Source organism: Phalacrocorax carbo, chromosome 7 (assembly GCF_963921805.1).
Source record: "Phalacrocorax carbo chromosome 7, bPhaCar2.1, whole genome shotgun sequence".
Taxonomy (NCBI): domain Eukaryota; kingdom Metazoa; phylum Chordata; class Aves; order Suliformes; family Phalacrocoracidae; genus Phalacrocorax; species Phalacrocorax carbo.
This window is the reverse complement of record NC_087519.1, coordinates 45,171,344-45,192,025: the sequence shown is the minus strand read 5'-3', so window position 1 is coordinate 45,192,025 and position 20,682 is coordinate 45,171,344. Positions and strand designations below refer to the sequence as shown.

General features: G+C 45.7%; 1 protein-coding gene across 2 annotated transcripts in view; it reads right to left on the bottom strand.

Moving 5' to 3' along the window:
- Window positions 1–12,487, bottom strand: part of MED12L (mediator complex subunit 12L) — a 154,228-nt gene extending 141,741 nt beyond the window's left edge. For both annotated transcript variants that reach the window (XM_064457797.1, XM_064457798.1), the window contains exons 1-4: window positions 12,289–12,487; window positions 5,674–5,778; window positions 3,664–3,855; window positions 1,205–1,364 (exon numbers count right to left, since the gene is read on the bottom strand). In XM_064457797.1, coding sequence (XP_064313867.1) covers window positions 1,205–1,364; window positions 3,664–3,855; window positions 5,674–5,778; window positions 12,289–12,387 — 556 coding nt within the window. In that variant the 5' untranslated portion in view covers window positions 12,388–12,487. The remainder of the gene's footprint in view (window positions 1–1,204; window positions 1,365–3,663; window positions 3,856–5,673; window positions 5,779–12,288) is intronic.
- Window positions 12,488–20,682: the final 8,195 nt, after the last annotated feature.

Genomic DNA, 20,682 nt, shown 5'->3' with positions numbered 1-20,682 from the left:
AGGGGGCACTGTTTCAGCACCCCTTGGCACAAAGGACAGAAGGGGAATCTGAGAGAAGAGCAAATCACCCAGCCCAGCTCAGCAGTGCCAAAACAGATCAATGAAGCCTGAACCTATCCTGTGTCAGAAGAAGAGTGGGGAACTGTGCTGATTTCCCACCAAAACTGCACTGACCTCACTACAGAGAAGCTAATCCCAGCACCGCAGCCTCCCAGAGCTCATACACCAATGGAGGCAACAACCTGACTTGATATCTAGGCAGGTGTCTCTTTTCCTTTTTGCCAGTCACACATGCTGCCTCCCCCTTGCTCTGTGTCTCTAAAAATCAGACTGATTTTTTTTAAATATTTTTAAAACTATCACCAAAGAACAAACATAGGATGATTGCTAGAAAACAGAAAATATACTTTGGGGTCTTTAACTAGGAACTCAGAGTGAAAACTAGTGTTACGAGCCTACAAATAATAATTAAAAAAACCACACAAAGCAAAGTTTGAAAGAAACAACAGAATGAGTTGGCAGGAAGCAGCAGACATTTCTCACAGCAGTAAAAAGATGCTGCTAAACAGGACTGAAATTGTCTGTTCTGAGCACAGTTATTTCAAGGACAAGAAGGAAAAACATTTGTTCCAGACAGTAGAAGAGCTATAGGTAACGTATGTAAATTGAGAGAGTAAAACCACAACTGTGATAACAGTTGAAGTACCTTTGAACACCTTAAAGGTGTTCAATGCTTGGCCCACTGGCTTGATGCCAGTGTCATTTAAAATAAATACATTGCCACCTATGTTCTAATAAATAAGGTTTGAAATTCACATTTCATTACAGGCTTTCTAAATTAGTAGTTCTCTTCATTCTCTGTTAACATTTATCTTAGCACAGCCTTTGCAACTCCTGCCAACCCCACGGAGACCAGTGTTGGAGGTGAAGATGCAGCACAGTCAACTCCCCAGATGCTGTGCCTGGAGATTTAGGGAGGAATCAGCTGGGAGGAGAAGCAGCCAACAGGGCAGTATTTATGCTGCATGGCTCTTTGTACTCTTTGACACACATTTCTAAACAAAACAGATTTAAAATAAATTTTTATTCCCCTCCCACTACAAAGATTCCTCTCTGGACACCTTGTAACACCAAAGCCACAAACAAGAAGAGCAGGCCCCTTCAGCTGTTATTATGCATTTAGATATTAGAGAAGTTTACTTACCAATATTTGGGTCAGTGGCCTGGCGTTTCTTGATTTTAGCTTCAGAAATAGCAGCGTAGTAGGCACATGTCATTTTGATCAGCCATGCCGCTCGCAGCAGTGGCACAGAATATTTTGCTAAGTAAGCAAAAACATCTTCTTTTTTACTGAGAATAGGGACCTGAAATGAAATAGGAAGCAAGTTATAGCACACAGTCCAAACAGCAGCTGGCACCTGTGGGTTAGCCTAGGCCTCCTCTGCTCAACCCCATACTACCTGGAGAGCAGCGGACCTCTCCAACAACACAGGAACCCACTACACTAACATCACTTATTGTCTAGACACATAGAAACAGAGACTTAACATAAAAAAGAGATACTGCCCCACACTGCCCACAGGTTTCACCTGGAGCATCCTTCCCCTGCTTAGGGATGCCTGCAGGGCCACTAGCAAACCTCTCAACACAGCCAAAAGCATCCAAAGTGCAGAAACAGTGCTGCAGCTGATCCTCAGAACCTCTGGAAAATTGAAATATATCAAGTTAAGGGTTCAATTACACAGATACTGCCAGCTTCGTGGGTGCCCCTGGTTCAGAGTCCATAATAACCAGAGCATACCAGGGTAACGCAGCCTGGCCAGCTAATACTGCCTGTGCTGGCCACGCGCACAACAGGGCTGGTCCCACAAGACTTCCAGGTTAAAAGTCACTCCATTATGTCACAGCAATCCTTAAACTTTTCAGCATAAGGGTAGAATAAATTTTAAATGCATTTTTAAAGCAACATATATGAGAACAAGACATTTCATGCCCAGTGGAGGCACAAATGCTACACTTACTATCCCTTACCAAAAAGTCCTCATCACTCCTTCAAGCATACTCAACCTTTCTAACAGAGCGCCTGGAGAACAGAGGTGCATCAATGCTGAAGAGAGCAGCAAACAAAGCACTAACCCTCTCCTGTAATGCTCTTCAGTGGTCAGTCAAGGGACTCTACAGAATCACTTTCACAGTGTTCTTAACATGCTTATTTACTGTTATCAGCAGGCTTATAAATCTGGTTATTTTTTTAAAAAATGTAAATAATGAAAGAAATCTCTTTAGCACTTCTATTCACAAAGTTAACCTCTCAGAAAGTTATCAGGGAAACTTGAGGGTGGCATGCTTGCCACAGCAAAGCTCTTGTTTTTCCGGTGGCTCTATTGGTAGCAAAGCAGCACGTGTTCTTCAGCAACTGCATGGCAACAGACCAAAAGCTGGTGAAACTTGTACCTTCTGTTATTTTGGTCCATTTATTCTCAACAGTTTGGAATAAGAGTTCCTTACTGCAGTTTAATTTATACTCAGAATAACCCTCAGATACTGTAAGATTAGCTGCTTGTACATGGAGCTTCAAGAAAGAAAGGTGTGAATAACAGCACTTTTGTTACTATGTTCTGGACACCACCTTGGATAAGTTTTAATGACCACTTCAAATTTATCTTGTAATGCTGTTCTTAACAGCATGCAGTATCCAAAAAGATAGCTCAAAAATTGCCTTTTCCAGTTGTACAAAGACTGCTACAAAGCAGCGAGAGCCCTCTTCCTTAATTGGAAGCTTAAACAAGAATGCAACTAATGAGACTCTTTAACAAAGATTGTTAATAAAAATACAAATTTAAATGCGAAGAGCACGCAAAGGGGTTGGAGTTAGCAAGCAGGTTCTTTTAAGAATGCATGGACTTCCTAGTCAATTATTCCCTCGCCACATACAACAATTTCTGTAAACTGTTCCTTTGCTTGAGAAAGAGACAGTTGAAGTGAAGTTTACAGGCAAAGAATCTGGCTGTCAATAAGATAAACACACCTAAAATACTATCATTCAAAGGAACTTTTTACCAGCTAGATCCGAAGTTCCCCTTTGCCCAGGCACCCTCCTTGCAGAGAGGGAACACGCTGAAGAGCAGTAGCTACCTCCAGCCATTTGCTCACTCCCCATCCCAAGTGGGATGCGGGAGAGAGTTGGAGGGAAAAAAAGTAAGATTTGTTGGTTGAGATAAAGACAATTTAATAGGACAGAAAAGGAAAGGAAAATAATAATGGTAAAAGAATATACAAAATAAGTGATGCACAATGCAATTGCTCACCACCCACTGACCAACACCCAGCCAGTTCCAGAGCAGTGGCCCCCCAGCCAGTCTTCCCCCAGTTTACATACTGAGCATGATGCCATATGGTATGGAATATCCCTTTGGACAGTGGGGGTCAGCTGTCCTCGCTGTGCCCCCTCCCAATTTCTTGTGCACCCCCAGCCTTCTCAGTCAGCAGATCACAAGAAGCCGAAAAGTCCTTGATTTAGTGTAAGCACCACTTAGTGACAACTTGTTATCAACATTGTTCTCATCCTAAATCCAAAACACAGTGCTGTATCGACTACTAGGAAGAAAATTATCTCAGCCGAAACCAGGACACGAAGAAATAGAGGAAGGAGTACTTTGATACCTTTTTTGCTAAAAGAGTCAATGGTTTGCTTCCTGCTAAATCTGTGAACCAGTTGTGAATTGCACTCTGAGACCGAGCAGTAACCAGCCAGTAGTTGTCTTTGGCATTTACTTGTGGTTTCTTCTTTCCTGTGTCCTGGAAAGTGTTAAGTTTCAGCTTTTCTGCTAATATGCTGCTAAAGTAAGCGCCAATCTGTGGGGAAAAAAGCAAAACATATATGACAACCCAGTAAGCAAGCATCTGTTGTACATTAATGCACAAAGGATTTCCATCTGAATAGATGTAGTCATCACTCTAGTCTAGGCTATCAATCTAATAAGATTACACTCTAATTCCCCGCAGCTAGGAGATGGGGATTCATGATATTAAGCACCCGTGCAACATTTCTGCATTATCTGCTGCGGCTCAGCAAAACCAAGCCAGGCCTCAGAGATACCAGAGATGCAGCTGCCATTTACCACAGGTCAGTGTGAATGCCCAGAGCCACATCCCCCCAACAGATGAGTGTCACAGATTTAGGCCCTGATTCAGTGTATTCAGTGTATTCTAAGAGTGTCTCAGAACATTCCTCACCTTCTACACTTTACTACACCATGAAGTGTGTAAATACAGGCTGATTGAGAACAAACTACGCTGGCACAAGAACCACATTTGCTGTCTTTCAATCACCAGTTACAGCAGGCAAAACTTCGAAGATTTGCATAAGCTAGGAAGTGTTATGGCTTCTATTCGAAACACTCCCGCTACCACTCGATACCTCCAGAATGAAAAGCTTTGCAAGATTTGCTTCCCTCGTACTTTTAATCTCCAAACAGCAGAAAAAAGCCCAATAAAGGTTTCACTTCCCACGTAAGCTTATTTACTTTTCAAAATTGCTACAATAGAAATTAATTTTTAGGCCTGTCAGTAAGAATAAAATGTTTGATTTTCTAATAAATATATTCATAGTTGGGTAATTTTAAAATCTGTGCAAAGCTTTTAGGAGATATTGAACTTATTTTGGTAATGCTACGCTAAAATCTTCCAAATAACTATAAGCACTTCCTTGTGAATTTCTGGTTTACCTTCAAACAGTTCTGTTCAATAGTCAAAACACAAATAATTAGAAAATAAGACAGAAAGTGCCTGCAGGTAGCAATTCTAGAAAACAAAATAAGAAGAATGTAACAGGAAAACCTTTAGCATTTCAACAATCATTTACTTGTATCTCTTCTCCTGCTAAAATAAGAGCATCACTGTAGAAGTAAATTCCCATTTTCCAATAAGCCGTAAAAAGTTATATATTTTAAAAGTCAAGTAGCAGAAAATTACTTTTTCTGAAAACACTTTTATAAGCTTCTTGATAACAGTCTCCTTCAAACCGTTTCTTCCTGCTTTCCCCAACAGACACAAAAAAAAAAGAAAAAAAAAAAGGAGAGTACATGAATCTGAACAAATCCCTCAAAGAAATACAGGATGGGGTTTCTTCTAAAAAGCTAATATTTGCAGGTTGGAGGATAGCAACTAATATTTTAGTGATTTTTATTGCTCTCCTGTACCTCACACTTCTTTGACTCTCAGAAAAAAAAACACAAGAGAGGTAAGTTAAATTTCACTACACATTCCAAGAGACCTGGACCACAGTGACCAGTTTCTCCTGGCAGAAAACAGCCTGATGAAACAGATACAAGACCAAAGGAAGTTAAAGATGCGTAAACACTAGGGACTTTCAGGGAAGGAGTTGCTACTGTCTTTGTATATGAAGCAGATAAAAGAACAGGAGCCAAAATTAATGTCTCTTCTAAAATGAAGTGCGCTAGTTATGTTTTGTTCTTGGCATCCATGTTTTCCTCTGAAGACTGACAACACTAGGCAGCAGAAACACAGCTCAGAATTCTTATATTAGTTCTGTAATTAACTTTACTATGAAGGCTTCCAAATAGAAAGCAAAGCACTCAGGAACCAAGTACAACCACAGCCAGGTTGGATCAATTTCAATGAGTACACCCAGAGCGAAAAGCCCTGTCCTACCTTTGAGGCGTTAATGACAATATTTCTAGCAGATCCATGCTCATCTCCAGAGAAGGCAGGTTGATTACTGAAGCCTTGCTTTACGTTCACTGCAGTAAGTTCATCCTGCAAGGAGCATTTTAAGGGCAAAAAATCAAATTACAACATAAGAAGTCACATCATTCTGAGAAGTGTGTTTTTATAAAGAAAATTTACGTATTTGCTAGTATGTCACACTCTGCATCCACCTGCGCCCTCAAAGCACTCTGCACATTCACAGGATTTCAGTGAAGCAGAACACAATGCTACTAGTATCCCAAGTCCTCGTTAGCTGTTCGTTTTACTACAGACTTCAAGGCCATAACTTGATAAGGAAGCCACTTGTTTTGCTGGAAAAGGATTGATGCCCGCAAGAAAGGTAGCAGGAAATGAGGCCTTGGCAGCCTTCATAAAAGCTGGAGTGCTCCCCAGCACCCAGCCCTAAACCTTCCTCGTGAAAGTGGTACAGGTCACCAGCCACCCTGACCAGCGGAGGGAGAGCTCCTTGAGATACACTGGGATCACTGGAACCACCTGCATCACTCCACAACAGAACACTGCTGCACACCCCTCGGTTCCACCAGAACCCTATATGTCCCTTCCCCCAGCACATAAAAAAATTTTGCATCACTGTTCTGTTGAAGTTTAAAATGTTACTATTCTGGTTTGTGGCCTCACAACCACCATTTGATAATCTCTACTGAAATAAGAAACAGACCACCTCTAGCAGAAACTATTTCAAGTAAATATCTGTCCCTGTTCGCACTTTTTCTGGAGTGACTTTCACAGTGGAAGGATTACTAGTTTCCTACTGCACTATCACCACACCTTCGTTTTGCTGTGTATCAGTATTTAAGCAGGCTTAGCTGGACCATATTCACAGCAAGAACACACAACAGGCAGAACTGGGGTCAGGAACATTAGGTGCAAACACACACCCGAGCCTTCACAAATGTAGACTTTAACTTCCTAAGCAAGTCCCATCCTCCCCTATCTTCACTCCATATCTTCACAAAAGTTAATATTCTTCCATGGAGGCTGTGCAGTTTATTCACTTATTCAGGATCACATGCCTGTGAGACTGAGGTTTACCTACCCCAGATGAATGGGGAACCTGGCCTGTTTGTTTTTCTTAGTCTCCCTATGAATAGAAGGCACAGATGTCCCCCAATGAACCAGTTACTTGCCACCAAAGGCACTCTACACAAGCCCCAGTGGTCCACAGACCACTGGTAGTGGGTGAAATATTGAAACAATTCCCATAATGACTGTGAAATAACCTATAAAAGCAAAGAGCAACTGCTGTGCAACCAAGCAAATAAAACAGGAGAAAACAAAGTTAAGAATGTCGCAATTTTACTGGAAGATTTTATCACTAGTTTTGGGCAACATGTCCCTCCCAATAACAGCGACCCAGAAGCTTCCATTCGGTTTATTCTCTTATGCTTTGCAACACATTTTGCTTTTCAGTATTTTCACAAAGTTTGGGAGCAACACAGAAGACAGTAATGTATTTAGAAGAAATCTAAGCTCTCTAGGGTTTATGAAGTTAGCAAGCCTCATCTGAATTTTAAATGAAATCAACAAGAAGTGCTGGAACACTCCTCCACCCACACTATCCCCAAGACAGCCTTCAAAACACAGATAAAGGCAGAGATGAAAGTGATCAAAGATATTATAAGCAAATAAATAAAAGGTAAATGGCAAACAGATGGAGACGTATGTTACTATTAGTGCCATTTCCACAGATGACCCTAGTTCTGATACCTTTAAACTCCTCCTCTTTTGAAAAAAGCTGTCTAGATATCATTGTACTGAAAATAACTAAGAACCGTATGTTGTACTGCTGTATCTACCACTACTGTAGGAACAAGCTGCGGATGGACTGACAACACAAACACATCAGTGTTTTGGTTTTGTCTGGCTCAGATTATTAGCTCAGATTTCTCCCTGCCTTCAGCAGCAGTTCAGAAATTTTAAACACTGAGCATAGCACAGTTGCATAACCAAGGACCAACTAGAAATGAAGAGACATGAACACAATGCACAGAGATACCTTTACAAACAAATTAACAATAAAATAGATGTTCACAGGAGCTCTCATTACATCTCACTTAGGTCAGCTCCATTAACAGCTTAGGGTCATTTCCTAAGCGCACAGCTGCCTGCAAGCAGAGGGGAGAGTTGCCTGGACAAACAGGCAGGAACACCAGCACAGATGAGTTGTACATTCAGTGTTGTACTAGGGTTAAGCCGCTTTCACTTGGCTTGCTTTGCAAGCCCTCAGACACAGGAGCACCGCACGCTGCTGTCACTAAGAGAGACACTCCGCGCCGCAACAGGCTGGATCCTCTGGGCTCCTGCAGGGATGTCAAGATTCCTTTCAAAATGTCAAGCAGGGCCCCAAGCGAGCCCAATCAAGGCTTAAAACCCTTTTGCAATTTTAAATAACCAAACGAACATTCAGGCCCAAATTGTGTTAATTTGCTTCAGAAAGAATTTGAATTGTTTCATGGGGAATATTTAAGACCCACTGATATATCTGCAGCACTCTGCTTGTGAACACAATGCATAACAACGATTATCTTTAGAGAAAGAAAGCCCGATAAGTTCAGGCTGATGTTCACAGGAGCTGAGCATCGTCAGCTCTGTGAGAAGTCATACCCCAACTTAAGTCTGCATGCATTACTTCATCGCAGCTGTGACTCCTGCAAAGCGTGTTCAGAGGCCCCCTGTAGCACCTACCCAGCTGGCTGCAGTCAGGGTACTCAAATCTAGACCGAGAACAAATGAACCGACTGTTACGATCAAGCATTGAGGCGTTGTTGGGTGTTCTGGATGGTATAATTCCATATTAACTTGCTTTTAATGAATAGGAATGAGCTCTTGCAACTTAAGCATTCTCCTGCTTCCTTACTACTAGAGTTACACTTGCTTACTGCAGCACCAAGCTGGTAAGAAAAGTAGAAAGCTAATAATATAATGATGGTTTTGAAAAACTAGGAACTGGCCAGTTTATTCTGACATCTAAGCTGAGCAAGCGGACAATGTATAGAGCTATATCAGCACTATCTGACAGTCAAAAGCAAGGAATTTTTGAAAGGCATTCTTTTTCTCCCTAAATCAAACATTTCCTTCAGATGAGAAATGTAAAAGAAGTTCATATTAAACTCATGAAAGGAACAAAACGGATCTTTTTCACCAGTCATTACTTCTACATCCTCTCACACGCTCCATCTTTTGCTTCATGTCCCTTTATTACAACAGGGCACCTACTTTCAGGAGCTTGGAGCAACCACTACGTTAGCTTGGAGACCCAAACTCTGTGCACGAAGGCCCAGGATTTCAACCTGTGGCATAGCTGCTCCACCATAAACCTTCCTCTCGTGCTCAGCTGCCGCTATATTGGGCTTGATTTGAATGATGAGATCAAAAAATAAGTCCCTAGAAGAGACAGTATAAAATACTGTGCCAGATATAGATTACTGAACAAGCTATATTTTGTGATGCAGAGAGGAATAACGATACTTAGAGGAGCATTATCCACTCCGAATCAATGGCTCAGAAGTCACAAACAAGGATTAGCCATATCCAAGTTGCAGAAGCAACTTTTGCCAGAGACCAAGGTGACGACATACAGGCCACATTATAAACAGATACCGAGAGCAAGAAGGAAGATTGGTCTCTTATAATACTGAAGGGGCCAGAAAGACAGGTCTGTTCCCAACTGGCATAAGGGGAACCATACTGGAGAGGCCCCTCTGACAGAAACTTCCACTGCTATACCCATTCTACTGGTGAGAAGGTGGCCTGGGCTACTGGTGATTGTAGAGGTTGGAGAATGGAGCCTTGGAAGGGTCAAACCCTGTGCACTATGTGTGGAGGAGGCAATGAAATTCCTTCTGCCTGAAGGCTATTTCTCAGCATTAAAATGATGTCAGTTGTGCTTTTTTGTGCTTTGAAACTGAATTTAGCTGAAGTTAAAAGCATTACACAAGTAAAATCATCAGGATTTGGCCCTGATGATATGGTACATTCAGTGGTTGTAGCTTTGGCTTGTAATAAACACAATTTGCATTATATTTTATCCATCTCATGGAGATCATAACAATTTAGAGCACAGGAAGTGTTAGAAAAAAAGTTGATTCTAACACCTGCCTTCAGATGCTCCTGCCAGGGCAGGATTTTCAAAGCAGCGACTGCTGATTATACAAAGAAAATATGTGCAAAGTACTGTCCAATGTTCAAAGAAAACGCATTACAGGAAGACAAGGTAAGATAATTCCTCCTAATCTTTCTGTTTTAGAGCAGTATCAGGTGTTAAAAGCAGCCCCAGCAGGTGACTGCATTCAAGCAGAAGCTATGTGCTATGCAATTTGAAGACTTCCCTCCCACCACCCCCTTATTTCTGCAGACAGCATTTTGCACACAGGGCACACGCCAATGTTCAGGAGCTAAGCATTACCCCACGCTTTTCGTGAGGGGACCTTGCAAAGGATGCAGATTTCCACCTGGTGCTCAGGTGAACAGAGCTCAGGAGCTGGCTCTGGAGCATTAGAGCCCAGGGTCCCTGTAGGTGTTAACTCGTAGCAGAGAGGGAATTTATAAAAGCACAGGGCAACGGTCAGCAACACCAACATCACCAGACAGTCCATTCCCACCTCTGCTAGGACCTGTAACTCTGCATTTGTTTCCTTTTTCAAATGACAGGCATACTACACCAACCCAAAGAGTGGAACAACACAGGACTGTATTCTGTAAATCCCCCATGCAACACACACTAACACCACCCGCACACACATGGACTGACGACTTTCCCCAAGCCACATTTCAATCAATTATGTTATGGCAAATAACAATGAGCCTGCTGTAGTTTTTTTCTACTTACTAATGCACCCATGTAACATATTTTAAATATTAACCATCTGGGCACTTGCCACTTCCATTCTTATTGTAACGGGCTGCATATTTATAAACACATCTGCAAGAATCAGTCCACCACCTCACTAAAAATATGCAACAGTCCAGCTGAACAGCTAAAAATTCATCTCCATACATTGTTCTAGCTGAGTTCAGAGGCAGTTCTGCGAGCCTGGTCATGGTCACACATAAAAAACACGTTAGAGAAATATTTCTCGTTACTGTAATCATCAAGTCTCTAAGTATGATGAATCGTGGCATGAGGGTGAAAAGACAAAAAGATGTTGCTAGAGGTCAAAAGATTGAGATATGTCTCAAAGGATTAGTAACGGACTTGAATACGCATCTTCTATCGTGTGTTATCCAGGCTCCTCTCAACCAGCACTGACCAATGGTCGCTCTCTGATGAGCATTCTCCAACCTACCTGAAGCAGATGATAATGCTCAAAAACAACTAATTACCCTTAACTAGCCTCCTTTCTGGAAGTCTCCACAAGATGACAACAGACCAGGAAGAGCATTGCATGGCTGCAGTGCTGTACTTGCTCTGTTTAACTGGAGCTCGTCCTTGTTGTCAGCCTGATGACTTCCCGAGCACCAAATTCACCGGGACAGAAGACCAGACCAGACCCAACCACGCAAAAGGCAGGGGTACCTAGTGCACACAGCTTCATGTACGAGTCACAACACAGCACGCAAGGCAAGTCTGAGAGAGATGTGGTGACTTTGCTGGGAAACACCTGATTCACAAAACCATACCTGAGGCTTCTTCCACCCACCTACTGAGGGCCAGCAGTCCAGAAGTAAGACTGACCAGGACGCCACACCGGGGGGAGCCTACAATCAACCCTATGGCTTTGCTGGATGTGCCAGCCATATCACAGCACCCACCCAAACTATGCGCTTGCCCCAGCACCGACCGACGGCAGGTCTGGTTGTGGTACCCGAGAGTAAGAAAGCCACAGCCTGACACAAAAGTACAAGGTACAGCCCTGCTCACCTCTGCCCTGTGTTTCTGGATACACTCCCTGACCTCCAAAATCCTCCAGTCCTTTCATTTCTCCATCCAGGGGGCCCTGCTGTCAGGTCAGAAACACGGGTGGGCAGCTCAGCAGGCCCACGCTCGCCCCAGCCGGCGGCACCTCTCACTCCCCGGGCAGCCCATGCCCCTCACGGGCTGGGGGCACCCCTCACGGCAGGTGGCCGTACCCCTCACAGACCAGGGATACCCCTCGCGGGCTGGGGGTGCCCCTCCTGGCAGGTGGCTGTACCCCTCACAGACCAGGGATACCACTCATAGGCTGGGGGTACCCCTCACGGGCCCATGCCCCTCACGGCAGGTGGCTGTACTCCGCATGGGCTGGGGATGCCCCTCACGGCGGGTGGCCCGGTTCCTCTGCCCCGCCGGCCTCACCGCCGCCCCGCAGAACGAGCGCGGCTGCCCGCCGGGCCGCGGGGAGGGCGCCGAGGCCGAGGTGTGCGGGACCGCCGCCCCCGCCTCGCCGCAGAAAATGCAAGTCAGCGGGCGGCTCCGCGGGCGCCCGGCGCCGCTCAAAAGTTTCGGCGGAGGCGCCGGGCCGGGAGGCGAGGGCGGCGGCCCGCCGCGGGCGGGGACTGGCGCGGCGCTGGCGGCCGGTCCCCGGCGCCGCGGGCACGGCACGGCGCGGGCGGTCTCACCTCCTTCTGGCGCGGGTCCTGTGGGTAAACGTCGGGCGGCCCCAGGCGCGGCCGTTTGAGCGGTCTGTGCTCATAGCTGAGGAGCCCGAAGGCGGCCATGATCGCTCATGTTCGCCGGCGCGGCGGGCGGGCGCTGGAGCGGGCTCCGAGCGCCAGGGAGCAGCACTCGGCGGCTCGCCCCCCGCCTCACCCCCGCCGCGCCGGGGGCGGGCTGCGCGTCGCGGCGGCGGCGGACGGGCGCCGGGGCGGTGCGGGGCGGTGCGGCCCGGCCCACCCCGCACCGCGCCTTCCCGCGGCAGGTGCCGGCCCGAGCCCTGTCCGCCGCGAGCACGGCCGGCAGCCCCCGCCGCTGCCCACCGCACCGCAGCGGGGCAGAACGCCGTGCCGGGCACAGCGGCGGCGGCCGGGGACCCCTCGAGCTGCCCCAGGGGACGGCGACGAGGGGCTGGGAAAGGCAGGGCTGCCCGCCGGGGACAGCCCTGTGCGGGGAGCGGGGCGGCCGGCCGTGCTCCCTCCCGGCCCCTTCTAGCCGCGGGGACACCGCACCCGCCTGTTCACCCTATCGTCTGTTCCCGTGCTGAATATCATTCATTTTAGCGGATAAATAATTCATATAGAGCCCGCTGCGGACGAGGCAGGTCTGCGAGCAGGACGAGGAGGCCGTCGCCCAGCGCTCCGGCGCAGCCCCGCTCCAGGCGGGCCCTCCCCGGCGGCTCCAGAGGCACAGGCAGCCTCTCCTTCCCAGGAGGAGCTTCAGGTCCCGGGTGCGAGCTGCCCTGCGTAGCTAGCACTGAGGAGGCAGGTGCAGCAAAACCTCCCCCCGTTTTCCCTCGCTCTGCCCCAGCCGTCTGGCGGCTCCAGCGGCGTGGGGCCAAGCAGAGGAGCGAAGGGCACCCGGTCCCTCTCCCTCTGCTGCCTGGGTTCTGCAGGAGATCCTGATCCCTCTCCCAGAGGTACCAAATGACTATGGGGAGGCGCTGTGCTGCGCCCTCAGCAATGACCGTGTCCCCTCTGGGGCTGCAGCCCTGGGTGGCCCTTGGGCGAGTCGCCCAGTCCGCCTCTGTTCAGCTGCCTCCCCCAGCACAGGGGCCCGGGGACATGCTGCTCCGCGCTTCCCGAAGGATGATCCCAGGGCCAGTCTGCACTGCACAAGCAGATGCTCTGATCCCAGTGGATCAGCCAAGTGGGGCAGGAAACCTGATGTCAACACAGGTACCGTTTCTGATTAATGGATCTTCAAAACAAGAGTAATACACCATTAAAGCTTTAGAGCTCGTCCCTTTTCCAGCACGCAGGTGGATGTCCTGTACTTGTCTACCTTCCTGAAATGGGGCTGCAGTCTCCATCACAGCCTACAATTACTCTCCTGTTACACCGAACACATTTCTCTCTCTCAGTATCGGTGCCATCTCCTTAGGTATTGGAGTGGTAGGTGCAGTCCTGTATTAGCATTAGAATAAGCAAGCATGAAAACTTTTTTTTTTTACCCCTTTCTACCCATTATTCGTGTGACAGTACAAACATGAGGTACATTGGAAATATGAGATTAGACAGTCAGTTGCAAACAAGTCTAAATAAAATTAACAACAGCACTCTGCAAATGAGGTTATGTTCGAATTTAGTATGGACAAGAACAGGAAATATAGGCAAACCACATTTCTTTTGTCTCTAAGCAATTCTCTAATCAAACCACAAATAACTTAAAAGCTGAGGCTGAGCTGAGCAATAGCAATAAAGTAGGATAGTAATGTCCTACGCTGTCTCTTATTTGTTAATACATCTTCTATTTAAATCTTTGTCACTTTTGGTTACTGAATTACTTTTCATGCATCAAGCGGTGTTGTTCACCAAAGGCGAGGATCAGCAAGTCTGAGATCTTCAAGCTTTAAAATCTAGCTCTGAGTTGCCTTCCTTGGCAGGTTTAACAGACTTCATATGTGATCCAAGGGCATGCTCCAAAGACCAGCAGTGTTTTCCAGCTCTTTTCGTTCACCAGTGAATAAAAATGCTTCACAGCTTTTCATGAGTTCCACTGACACACTAGATCAGTGTTGTGATCCCTGGCTTTGGGAAGATTAATATCATGCACATTTTAAGATAGTATCATTACATTTTATTCCCAAGAGTTTGTCAAACACATCTTGATGTATTTAAACACACAGATCCCAGTCTTTTGGTGGTTTTTGTCATGCAGAATGGTCTGACAATTTCATAATGGCACTCACTGTTCTGTGTAGCTTTGCCTGCATTTTACAGCACCTCTATAGTGCAAGTGTCCCAGCAGAGACTGACCCCATGAAGTCCATAGATCAGGGTTACAGATCTGGCTATGGATTTGCACTATCCACTACTCCAGTCCTCAGTTCAGTCACTGATGTTTGGGAAGTCCAAGTTCAAATCCAGGTTTTTCTAACCCTCAAGTCTGCAAACATTCTGATCTGGAGTTTTACTTTGTTTTTCTCCAGAAAAGGTGCCAGGGGAGTCAGGTTTGGTTGAGATGTCTCTGTTCAGAGGGTAACAAGTATTTCATGTCACCTTTTGTCAAGTGAGTAGTGCCTTAAGCCACCACTTTAGTATAGGAATTTGGGGAATAAGCAAGAATGGCAAATACCTGTTCATAGTGCGTTTTTTACCATCATGAATAATTTTTGTCATTTGCTGTGACTTTGCTGATGCTAGTTAAAAATATATGGTAACTTCTGAAAACATTGTGTTAGTTATTGGTTATATGCTTTCTTCAAGGACATCTCATTTTTAACATTTACAGGTCTGTTCAGTTCTGATGGTAGGGAGGGACAAACAGCACCACTTGTCTGGACTGCAGCTGACTCCAGCCAACATGCAAACTTCCCACAGGTGTTTTTGCTAAAATGCACATCACTATGAGTCCTCATTACTCCTAGTGTTTTCATCCTGAACATTTCTACAACCAAGGATGGCCTTTCTAGTAAATTGATATCAACTCTACAGCAGTTGTGACACAGTGGAAAAGAGCATAATGTAAGAGCATCAGTTCTGCATATATCATGAGTCATTACATGACTGTGGATATACAGAAGTTTTCATACATAAGAATTATAAAATCCAGATCTCTTACAAAACTTGGAGGCAATTTTGAAAGTCCTAAAATCTTTTTCTACTCTGTCCTTAACATAGGAGAAATTTAACTGATGAAATTAAAAATGTAGTGTCTGTTTGACTGCAATGATTGCCAAAGATCAAGTTAGTGCAGGACATTTCAGTCTCTGTAAGAAGTGGTATGCTATTACTGCTTTTCAGGTTCATGTATAGAAGCCGCTGTTCATCTATCTACACCTCACATTGCGTATTTACCTCTAAGTATTGTAAACTGGTGTTTAGGCATCTGTGGGAGAAAAAAGGAGGTGGTTCTTTTCCACTCCTTACTTAATGGGCATTTGCTCTCATCAAAAAGATCTAGTTCAGTGCATTTTTCATAGTGGTTATTCACCTCATGCACTGCTGACCTGCATTTGTTGCTAAATGCAGAGTCAGTGAACTGGAACAGTATCTAGTGCTGCTTGCTCTGGGGAGCAACTGAAGGAGGACCCGAGCATCCGCAGTTGCGACCAAAGTCACATGGATGGCAGTATTTTATACATCACCACTAGTACTCACACAATGTCATGTTATACTTCCAATGAAAAGTGAAATTAATTAGTTAATCATCATACAACACTCCAATAACTTGGGTTGAGAAGTATTATAGTCAATTTCTTTAAGTTTGAGGGGTTTTAAAGAACTTAGTGGCTGAGAGAAAATTTGTGGAGAAAGTGCATCAATGACAATTTAAAATCAGCCCTTTTCAGGAGCAGCTACACAGGAGCAGATAAACACCATGTTAAATAGGGTGGAAGAGTACCGAGCCCTCTACAAGGTAATGGCACAGGTGGAAAAGCCTCCTGAGGCTGTCATTGTACCACTGTACAAGTTCAGCATAAGAGACAGGACCCTGGTATAGCTCAGTATCCAAACAGTCAAGATTGTCTGATAATATAGCCTCACCCTAATTTTTTTTTTTCAGTAAGCTAAAACACGACAACAGTCTTTCCTTTATGTTTACCATTGTATGCAGGCCTGAAAGGAGAAATGGGTATTTAGGGGGACAGGAATGAAAACATTCCATCAGCAATCTGCTTGCAGAAAAGCTGGGACCAAAGAGCAGGACAAAGAGGGAGCAGCAACCAGCCAGGATTCAGGGAGAGGCCCCAGGGTACAGCCTTGCTTTGCAGGGACACAGGATGAAGGAGCTGAAACCTGATGCAGGGCAGCAGGCAGGGAGGCTCAGCGTGCCTCCTCACCAAGGGCAAAGCCCCAAGCAGCCAGCATGCCAGAGAGGAGCTACGGCAGCGATGGGGATGACCAGGGCCTCCAGAGCCTGTCTGAGCCACTGAAGAAAAGGGCACATTTCCAGTATTGCAGGGAAAAAAACAGTAACAGCTTTAGTAACATCTTGGACACATTGAATGGGAGAAAGGACTTGAGCAAGATGAGCAAGGTGAAGAGGAAGACTCTCTTGCAGTGAATGGGATGGGACTATCAGGCAAGACCTGAGACTGCAACAGAGACTGAAATGGCTCATGATGCTTTTGTGAGCAGTGTGTCACACAGGAGTGTCCCAGCACTTCAGCCAGGAATTCAGTATCATACCAGCCGCAGGAGTGATTTTACAATATTCCTTGGCTACTTCTAGTTGGTTTTTAAGATTGTCCTTGAACAGTGACTCACCTAAGTCTTGCTTATAGTGTGGTATTATCAGAAAGTGGGCACATCTAGTGCTTCTAAGGGAAGAAACAAATGTTTCTATTTCCCCTTTTTATCCTGTAATTTGGTGCACCTTCTTTGCTCTTGTCATACATTCAAAGCAGTTATCTTTGTGGTGGGACTCACAGCATTTGCAATAAAATATTTTCTGTGATCATCAGATACCTCAGCTTCACTTTTTCTGTTAGTTATCCATTAGTAAACAACCCAATAATTATCCATTCAGTAAATAACTCATTATTTGCTTCACATGCTTTAGAAGCAGGAAGATGTTACAAAGAACCTGTCAAAAGTTCATTGAAGGAGACCTTTTCTAAAACTGCCAGTCTTTAACATCAGAGAGCATGAGCTCCCCTCCCCCCATACTTGTTTGATAAACACAGTACCCCAGGTACCAGGAAATATTATTTTAACTGGGCAGAAAGCAACGTTGTGTTACTGTGCAGACACAAACAAACAGATCCTGCCAAATGCCTCCTTAGTGTTTGCTGCAGAATCCACAGCTAGCTTTAGAAAGGGACTTGTGGTGTCTGCCAAGGCACATAGTAACTGAATTGTCTTCAGACAAATGCAGTCAGGATCCATAGCTGATAATCAATATTCCAAGAAAAAGTTACTCCAGGGCAAACTCCAGGACAATTCTTCACCCTAATTTCTACCTTGTCTATGCACAGTGTTACCTCCAGCCCAATCTCATCTCCACTGTCTTCACGCCACCAGCCACTGCCTAGCCTATTGCAAGGTACAGCCCTCTCTGTGCACCTCTGCTTTTCTGAGGGATTCTGAAACATCTTAGCTCATTCAGAAAACTGTATAATTTTTCATGGCATAAACTATTTCTCCAGATGAAAAGACTAACAGAAAGCTGACTCTTGAAAAAAAAGTAGTCACCAAAACAGATAAAGGCAGTTAAAATTTTTTCCCCTCAAATTCTTCCTAGGACATAGTCACCAAGGACTTGCGGGGTGGGGTCCATTACAGAAATGCTCATGCCAGTACATCCAACGGGGGAGTAAGTCAGGCCAACCAGTGCGGTGACAAATGTTCCTTAGCTGTCTCCCAAGTGTATGTATACAAATTCACACAGTCTAGGAAACAAACAGGAGGAACTGGAGCTCCGTGCCTGCTCAGAAGGGTATGACATCATAGGAGTAACTGAAACATGGTGGGACAACTCAAATGACTGGGGGATCACAGTGGATGGTTCTAGGCTCTTTCGTATGGACAAGCAGGGTAGAAGAGGTGGAGTCGTCACAGTCTACATTAAGGAAAACTTTGAATGTATCAAAGTCAGCTATGGTGATTGTGACTGCTCTATCGAATGCCTCTGGGTTAAAGTCAGAGGGGTCATCTCCAAGCAGGACCTCACAGTGGGCATCTGCTACCGACCTCCTAATCACGATGACAATGCCGATGAAGCGATACTTGGGGCACAAAAGCAAGCTTCTGGCTAACAGAACATGGTTCTTATGGGTGACTTCAACTACCCAGACATCTGCTGGAAGAACAATACGGCAGGTCGCATGTCATCCACCAAGTTCCTGGAATGCATAGAGGACTGCTTCCTCATACAAACGTTAGATGTGCCAACCAGGAATGAGGCGCTGCTGGACCTGCTATTCACAAACTGAGAAAACCTGCTTTGTAATATCTCGGTTAGTGATAGCCTTGGCTGCAGTGATCACAATATTGTGGAGTTCAGGACCCTGCGGAGCATGCTGAAAGTCAGTTCTAAGACAAGGGTTCTGGATTTTAGAAGAGGAAACTTCAGGTCGCTCAGAGCTCAGCTGGGAGGGATTCCATGGGATGCTTCCATGGAAGATAAAGGAGCTAGTGAGTGCTAGGAGTTCTTCAAGAACTCTCTATCGGAAGCACAAAGCCAACTTATTCCCTATAAAGGAAAGGGAAGTAAGCAGAGCAAGAGGCCACCTTGGCTCAACCATGACCTCCTGGGTCTAATCAAATCCAAAAGGGAAGCATACCAGAGATGGAGGTGTGGAGGATTATCTAAGAGCTACAAGGGCATTGCCAGAGTGGCCATAGATGTCAAAAATAACAAGAAAGGGTTCTTCAGGTATGTCAACCACAAGCAGAAAAAGAAGGAAAACACAGGCCCACTGTTAAACAGAATAGGAGAGTCAGTCACCAACGATGCTGAAAAGGCAGAGGTCCTCAAAACTTTCTTAACCTCTGTCTTTACCAACGCTGATGGGTCCCAGGCTTTGGGAATGAAATTGCCGGTTGATCCAAACACCAACCCACCATCAGCGAAGGAAAAGTTAGAATGTAAATTATTACAGGAGCTTGACCCCTACCAATTAATGGGCCCTGACACCATCCATCTGAGGGTGTTGAGAGAGCTTGCTGACATCATTGCAAGACCACTCTCCATAGTGTTCAAGAAGTCGTGGAGAACGGGGGATGTCCCAGAGGACTGGAGGAAGGCAAATGTTACCCCTATCTACAAGAAAGGCTTGGGAGAGGATCTGGGTAATTACAGGCCCATCAGCCTTACTTCAGTCCCTGGGAAAGTTATGGAACAAATCCTCCTGAGGGCCATCACAAGTCAAATGAAGCACATGATTGGGAAAAGCCAACATGGCTTCACTAAGAGCAGATCATGCTTGACAAACCTGGTGGCCTTCTACGACAAAGTGACTTGCCTGGTTGACTTGGGGCAGGTGGTGGACATTGTCTACCTGGACTTCTCCAAGGCTTTTGGTACGGTTCCCCACAGCCTCCTCCTGGAGAAATTAATGCATTATGGCCTAGACATTGGTCTGTGCCGTGGGTGGGGAGTTGGCTGACAGGCCGCACCCAAAGGGTGGTGATAAATAGCTCCTTTGCCAAGTGGTGACCTGTTACAAGTGGGGTCCCCCAGGGATTGATATTGGGCCCAATGTTATTCAACATCTTCATAAGTGACCTGGATAATGGGATCAAGTGTAGCCTGATGAAGTTTGCAGATAACACCAAACTGAGCCAGGAAGTAGACACTCCGGAAGGGAGAGCTACTCTGCAGGAAGATCTGGATAGGCTGGAAGAGTGGGCCAACAAGAACCTTATGAAGTTCAACAAGGAGAACTGCAAGGTCATGCACCTGGGAAAACATAACCTGGGAGTGCAGCACAGACTGGGATCCACCTGGCTGGAGAGCAGCTCTGTGGAAAGGGACCTGGGGGTCTTGGGGGACAGGAAGCTCAACATGAGCAAACAGTGTGCTGCTGCGGCCAAGATGGTGCTGGGTTGCATCAAAAAAGGCATTGCCAGCAGAGAGAAAGAAGTCATTATCCCACTCTACTCAGCGCTTGCCAGGCCACACCTGGAGTACTGTGTACAGTTCTGGTCCCCGCTATACCAAAAAAAGGATGTGGACAGGCTGGAAGGGGTCCAGAAAAGGGCCACCGAGATGATCAGAGGATTGGGAAGCTGCCATACAAGGATAGGCTGGGAGACCTGAGTTTGTTCAGCCTTGAGAAAAGGAGGCTCAGAGGGGATCTCATCACCATGTACCAGTACTTAAGGGGCAGCTACAAATAAGATGGAGACTCCCTTTTTCCACAGAGTCACATGGAGAGGACAAGGGGGAACGGACACAAGTTGCTCTCGGGG